Source organism: Leptopilina boulardi, unplaced genomic scaffold (genome assembly GCF_019393585.1).
Source record: "Leptopilina boulardi isolate dan_hultmark-lab unplaced genomic scaffold, ZJU_Lbou_2.1 LbouV2_350, whole genome shotgun sequence".
In the NCBI taxonomy this organism is placed as follows: domain Eukaryota; kingdom Metazoa; phylum Arthropoda; class Insecta; order Hymenoptera; family Figitidae; genus Leptopilina; species Leptopilina boulardi.
This window is the reverse complement of record NW_026137919.1, coordinates 1197544-1204900: the sequence shown is the minus strand read 5'-3', so window position 1 is coordinate 1204900 and position 7357 is coordinate 1197544. Positions and strand designations below refer to the sequence as shown.

The following is a 7357-nucleotide window of genomic DNA, read 5'->3' as shown; positions in this document are numbered from 1 at the left end:
TTGAGTTTCATTTTTGGATTATTGAAGTTTGGGAGACAATTATTAATACACTTAAACACTTTTTATTAACGAAATATATTTATTTAATATCACTTTTTAATACATATATCTTGAGAGATCAACTCAGAATGATCACAGTTGAACTAAACGAGAGGGCACGAGAGTCGAGAGCGCGACAACGACACAGCCTAGCGGCGCATGTAATAATCACAAATAAAGGGCGGTCGATTTAAATTTTTAATACTCCCTCCCGAAAGTCCTTTATTAAACTAAAACCAGTCTTTTGGAGTGCTCATCATTGTTGCTCATCATATTCTTCAATTAGTATCTGAAAAAGAAAAATTATTAGATACTTATGTTCAAGGTTTTGTCAACCAAAGTTTTATGTAGTTCGAAAGCTAGGGGTTTAGTAAAGATGTCAGCGATTTGTTCTTTTGATTTTACCCATTTTATATTTATCAATTTTCTTTTAACACATTCTTTCACATGATGCTCTTTGATATCAATCATGTGTCTTAATTTATTCCCACCGTTCGTTTCAACACTAGCAATCGCTGCTTTATTGTCACACCATAAACTCATCGGTAATAGAGGTTTTAATATAATTAACTTAATCGAATTATACATTGATAATAATTCCTGACTGGCTTCGCTCATTGCCACATATTCTGCCTGACAAGTGGACAATGACACATAAGTTTGTTTATGCGTTCGCCAAGAGATAGTGTCCCCGAATAATTTAATTAAATAACCACTAGTGGTCAGAGAATTTTTACAATCTCCGAAACTAGCATCTGAAAATCCTTCTAAATCATCAGTCTCACCTTTGTATCTTAAACGCAGATTTTTGGTCCCTTTTAAATATCTAAATACTCTCTTGACCATTTTCCAGTCATCTTCAGTTGGACTCACCTGATGCCTACTCAAGACATTGACTGCATAAGAGATGTCCGGTCTGGTCGCTCCGGCTAAATATAATAAACTCCCCACAGCTTGTCGATAAGGGAAACTTCTGTTTGTATTTGTCTCAGTCAAAATCTCATCATTAATCTCTTCTTCTCTCAGCTTTCTCTCCCTATTGGTAACCTGACTTGTGTTCATTGGAGTTCGCTGAGGATGAGAACTATCAAATCCGAATTTAATCAGAATTTTATTTATGAATTTTTCTTGATGTAATTCTATTGTCTTATTCTTTTCATTTCGATTTATTTGAATACTCAAAAATTCTTTCGGTTCTCCTAAACTAACAATTTCAAATTCTTTGCTTAATTTATTTTCAAGTTTCATCTCATCATTACTTGCCATTAATATATCGTCTACATATAAAAGTAAGATCAAAAATTTCTCACCTTCTCTCCAAATAAACAAACATGGTTCAGCACTTGAATTTTTTAATCCAAGATTTAAGACCGCTTTAGTAAATTTGTCATTCCATCTTTTGGAACTAATACGTAAGCCATATAATGCCCGCTCTAATTTACACACCTTTTCTTTTCTTTGTTTAATACTGTGTCCTGTACCCTCTGGTATTTCCATGTAAATTTCTTCGTTTATCTCACCATTTAAAAAGGCAGTTTTGACATCGAATTGACACACCTTTAAATTATATTTATTAACAATAGCTAAAACTGTTCGCACTAAAGGTAATCTTGACACTGGTGCATATGTCTCAGCTAATTCGTATATATTTTTATCTTTAAATCCCCTTATCACTAATCTCGCCTTAAATTTAACACTTCCATTTGGATCTATTTTTTGTTTAAATAACCATCTCGAATCTATTATTGTTGCCTTTTTCCCATCTTTTGTTTTAACTGGTCTGTCAATCAATTTCCAAACTTTCATTTTTTCTAATGACATTAACTCTTCGTTTATTGCTTCTTGCCACGAATTTTTGTCCGATGAATTCATCGCGTCTTTATAATTTACCGGATCAGAATTAATGCTGGTTAAAAGAGTGTAAATTTCCTCATCAACTAATTTAGACTCTATATCATATTTATTTTCATTGATTTGTAAAGAAGATTTATTCGTGATTTCAAAGTTATCATTTTGATGTTCGACATTAATTTGTTTATCCGTCCTAATTAAATATTTTTGTGGTCTTCCCCTTTTTCGTTTAAATTCTCCTTCCTGTTTTGTTGACTCGTCTTTATTTTCTCCCTGTGATTGTGTTAACTCATCTTCATTGTTTTCATTATTTACGAATTCAGTAAACCATTTTTCTTTATTTATCTCATCATCAAATTGAGGAAAATTTTGAATTTCATTTTTCTTATATTTATCCCCATAAACTAATTTTTCATTAAATCTAACATTTCTACTTTCATAAAATTTCCCATCTTCAGGTTTTAATAATTGGTACCCTGTTGGTGTGTAGCCTACTAAAACAACTCGTCTTCCTAAAGCTCGAAATTTAGGTCCGGTTTTTCTTTGTACCTTTATGTATGCGATACAACCGAATCTTTTAATTTGATCAATGTCAAAGTTACGATCAGGATTAAATTTTTCAAGTGGAATTATCATATTATTAGATTTATGTGGGGTCCGATTATACGCGTAAACAGCGGCTGTTAATGCTAAATCCCACAAATTTTCTGGCAATTTTGAATCAAACATATAACAACGCACCTTCTTTTGAATAGTTTGATTGAACCGTTCCGAAACTCCGTTATGTTCCGGCGTATCAGGGCTTGCAAGCTGCAATTCAGCTCCTAATCTTTTTAACACTTCAATTGTATACCCACCTGTATATTCAGTTCCCTGATCGGTTCTTAAATAACACACCTTCGCATCGTGGCCCAATAAATTTCGTGCACTCCTAACGAAATATTCTAAACATTTACCAGTTTCACTCTTCATTTTCATAGGATAAGCCATAGCTAAACGCGAATAATCATCAACGAAAATTGATATATATTTATAATTTTTAGGAAAAGTAGTGGGAGAAATGGGACCCATCACATCAGAGTGTATAATTTGAAGTGGTGCAGTAGCTCTATTTCTAGTTGATAAAAACGGCAATTTATTGAATTTACTAATTAAACACACCTCACAGTTCAACAAATTTTTATCAAATTTAACTGAATTGAGACTTTTATTTTGAGGAAATTTTCGCTGTAAAGCTTTGAGATAATCTAAGGATGCGTGCCCAAATCTCCCGTGCCATAATGAAGCTTTATCGTTAGTTTCAATTTTAATATTATTTAAAGAAGAATTTTCTTCTTCGGAAATTTCTATTATAGGTAACTCATCTACATCGTGAAATTTTCTATCCCAAATCGTAATATCAAAATTGGATTGTTCGTAATGAACTTTGTTATTTTTATTTTCGGTAATTAAATTCTCATCTAATTTTTTATCATTCGCATCGTTATTTAAAATAATTAAATTATCATTTTTGATTGAATTTAATAATTTTTCTTTGTCAGTAACACTTCTTGTAATATATCTATAACTTTTCTCTTCCTTTTCAACTAAATTTACATGTATACTTTCATTTATAATTTCTTTAAAATTCTCATCGTTATTCGCAACGTCATTTATTTCTAATTCGATTTCCCAAAAAGGTCTTTTGTACACACCCGATAGTAATTTTTCGTTTGAATTGGGATCTAGAATATTAATTTTTTCGTTATCTAAATAAATTCCTAAACCCATTTCTGCAAATTTACGTAAAGATAATAAATTTTCTTTTAAGGCTTGAGTGAAAATGACTTTATCAATTTTGAATATCTCACCATTGTCTAATTTAATTTCAATTTTCCCCACTCCCTCCGTTTTTAAGTCGGCGGAATTATTTTTGTTTGCACATTTTATCATACCACAATCACTCTCTTCAAAAGTTTTAAATATTATTTTCGAATTGGTTAAATGATCAGTTGCGCCAGAATCTGCTAAAAATTTTATTTTGATGCTATCATTATTATTTTCGCTAACGGTATTTATATAAAATGTGTCAATAAATTCGTGAATTTTATTTTGCTCACCCATATTGTCATCCTTTTGTTGTCCGGATTGTTTAGTTGTCTTGTCATTATTTCCTTGATTATTTCGATAATTTTTATTTGAAAACCTCTGACCGTTATTTTTAAACCCACCTCTAGCATTACTACCCCGTCCCCTTTTACCATAATTTGGGTAACTATCATTATTTTTCCGTTTTAAAACACGCCCTTGATTATATGAATTGAAATTTTGGTTTTTGTACCTTGAATCTCCCCGTCTGCTACCACGCCCTCTTGTTACTTGCCCTGAAGAGGAAGAAGCTCCTACATTTGGGCAATTTGTAGCAATATGATTGCCAAATTGATTACATTTGTAACATTTTTTTCCTTTACCCTTATTTGGGCACTCTGATCCAATATGGCCGAGATCCTGGCATTCATAACACCTCTTCATTGTGTCTCTTTTCGCCATGTTGACTGCCCTCACATCTTTCTCGTCATCTTTGTCTCGCCTTGTTGCCTCATCCTGTAAAACCAAAAGTTTTAACTCTTCATAAGTTACACTCTTACCTTTAGTGTTTTTAGAAACAAATTCTATGGTTTGTACTGAAGGTACTGAAATCATAACTGCATTGAAAAATGTGTCACGTTTCTCATCTTCGGAAAAAGGAACAGAACCTTGAGAATTCTCGTAACTTCTGATAGTGTCTTCGAATTTTTCACAAAATTCGCTTGCTGTGTTTTTACCAAAAATATACTTCATATTGTATAATTGTTTTCTCACCGTATGTGAATTTATATTTACTTCGCATCTTTTAATTTCTGCTAATTTATCTAGAATCTGTTTTGGATCTTGATATTGCATTACTTTGGCATGGTAATTACTGTCTAAATGATTAATTAAAATGTCTCGAACTTTAAATTTTTGATTAGTTAAAACAGATTCTTCGATTTCAGTAGTATTGAAATTTTCATCAATAATGTGTAAAAGGTCACAAGATCTCAATTCTGAAGAAAAATAATCTTTAAAATTTTCAAATTTAACATTGTTAGTTAATTTATAATCTCTTTTGAAATTCCCCCCTTTATTTATAATTTCTAATTTTACTACATCTTTAACTTTCTCATCATTGTTATTATTTTTATTTGCAGAATCATTAATTTTTAAATTTTCTAAAGTGTTTTTAACTAAATCGAGAATTTTTATTTCTAAATATTTATCAAGTTTTGTTGTTCCGATTTCCTCCGACGATGTTTCATTTTCACTTACTTGTTTGGTTTTCTCATTCAGATCTTTCTGTGCTTGTCTGAAAGTTTTTGACACCTCAAGCAATGTATTTATAGTCTCACCAGTTTTCTTACATTGTTTGGCATAGTCCTCCCTCAGCAAGCTAGTCAAATCTGTAAGAGTTTCTTTGCTCAACCTCTCCTTTTTGTCATTTTTTATCTCTTCTTTAATTTGTGTGACTGTTTTAGCCAATTGATCAGTGGTTTTAAGAGATGCAGTGCAGAAATTTTTAATAATTCCTACCAAATTTTCAATCTTTTTCTCTTGTTTGTCCAACCTCGCCAGAACTGAAAAATCATTAATTTGAATGTTTTGGGGCAACAAACTAGGAGACACAGGCCCTGTAAATTTTAATTTAGTTTTATCTATATTACATTTAATTTCACTTATAATTTTGGGTTTGGGTTTAAACGAATCAGAGTTAGTTTTCAAATTACCGAATTTTGTTAGTTCGGCTACCGATTTCACGCTCTTTTCAATCATCACATCTTTCTCTTCTTTCGTTTTCTTTTTCTCATCTGGCTCTTCTATCTCATCATTATTTTTCTTATCATTTATTTTCTCGTCATCATCATTCTTTCTCATCTCATGTGTCTCATCTCTCATCTTCACATCTTCATCATCTTTGATGGATTCGGTAGCAGAACTGCCTGAGAAAATCCTCGGCATAATGGGGGTTTCTCCTTGTAAAAGTTTCTCTTCCATCCAGAGTTGGAGATTTTTCCACTGAACTCCCTTCATTATGCGTTGTTCTATATTTTAGAATAAATTTTGTTATTTTAATTGTATTTAAAGGATTATGTTCTAAGATAAGTTGACTGAACACAAGTATGACTAACCTCAGAACGATCTATTATATAAGGATCCGCACAGCAAGATCCTCATAGTCCTAGATCTAGGATGAATGGTTACGTGCACCGAACATCAAGTTCACGCTCCCACTCAAACTTCTCAGGTTTATTTTTGTAAATAAATTGTATTTTAATTTATATTAGATTTATTTATACTCAAGAGTTTTAATTCAAAATATTTTTATTTAAATTGTGAACTCACCTGTACGATAGAACGTGTTTTCTTTTACTTTTAAAGTTATATTATCGCCATCTATGATAATTTCTATCTCGTCATTCGGATGATTTTTATTCAAATCAAACACAAGTGTCCATTCTTTCCATATTGATTCTAATATACGATCATCTGTAATAATTTATTTGATGTATTTTTAGTTATTTATTGCATGCTATATTTATTTTTGTTTTCTCATCATTGTATTTTTGGATTCAAATCTATATTCTATTATGGCCATTTTACATTTATACAAAATAGTTTGTTTTGATTTTACACAAAAGCGCTTTAATAACAGAGAGAGACTGAGTAGAGAAGGAGAAAAGGACAAACATATATACATCCTATCACATCATTTGTTCGAACATTTTCTTAGTTTGACCTCTCCCCCAATCACTGTTGCCGCTTGTTTTCAGCCGGTATTTCTCTCTCTGTTACTCTTATATATGGTTTATATACTTGTCTTTGTTTCACACGCGCCATCTTTGCACTCAACAGGTCCATGCTTGTTCAGTTACATGGCCATTTTATTTTTATTAATTTTATTTTACGATAAATTATTTATATATTTTGTAATTAATTGTAATTAAATATTTTAAATTAATTGTATTTACACATCTTTCACTATAAATTTTTCTTTATCTGTATTAATATAAACTAACAGAGTTAAAGTTTCATTTACACGTGCACGTGTTTTTCATTTCATGCATGAATTTTACTTATTTAATTGTGTACTTCTATTGTTCACTTCTTTTAAAATATTTTATTTTAAACTCACCTATTTTATGTGACCCTGAAATGATTTTCTCGCCTTTGCCAGTCATTTTTCTCGCCGTGAAAATATTTTCTTTTCTATAGCACTAAACTTTTCTTTCTATGAATTTTTGCACAGTGAAACGTGGAAACTATTTTAATATCACTGGGTTCCCATAACCTTTTGGATTATTGAAGTTTGGGAGACAATTATTAATACACTTAAACACTTTTTATTAACGAAATATATTTATTTAATATCACTTTTTAATACATATATCTTGAGAGATCAACTCAGAATGAT

At 31.0% G+C, this 7357-nt stretch overlaps 1 protein-coding gene across 1 annotated transcript; it reads right to left on the bottom strand.

Moving 5' to 3' along the window:
- Positions 1–295: 295 nt before the first annotated feature.
- LOC127286153 (uncharacterized) lies at positions 296–7124 on the bottom strand. Its single transcript, XM_051312469.1, has 9 exons — positions 7079–7124; positions 6289–6432; positions 5673–5987; positions 5298–5576; positions 3741–4955; positions 3495–3662; positions 2317–2882; positions 445–2163; positions 296–328 (listed from the first exon to the last, which is right to left on the bottom strand). Exons 1-9 carry the CDS (start codon positions 7122–7124, stop codon positions 296–298), a joined length of 4485 nt encoding a protein of 1494 aa, XP_051168426.1.
- Between the last annotated feature and the right edge of the window lie 233 nt (positions 7125–7357).

Excerpts from the sequence above, each read along its gene's own strand:
- LOC127286153 (XM_051312469.1), bottom strand. The coding sequence starts at position 7,124 with ATGACTGGCAAAGGCGAGAAAATCATTTCAGGGTCACATAAAATAG. Across the intron at positions 5,988-6,288 it reads AAACACGTTCTATCGTACAG|AACAACGCATAATGAAGGGA; the intron begins GTGAGTTCACAA and ends TCTAAAATATAG. Across the intron at positions 3,663-3,740 it reads TGAAATTAAATTAGACAATG|AAATGGGTTTAGGAATTTAT; the intron begins GTGAGATATTCA and ends GTAAATTTGCAG.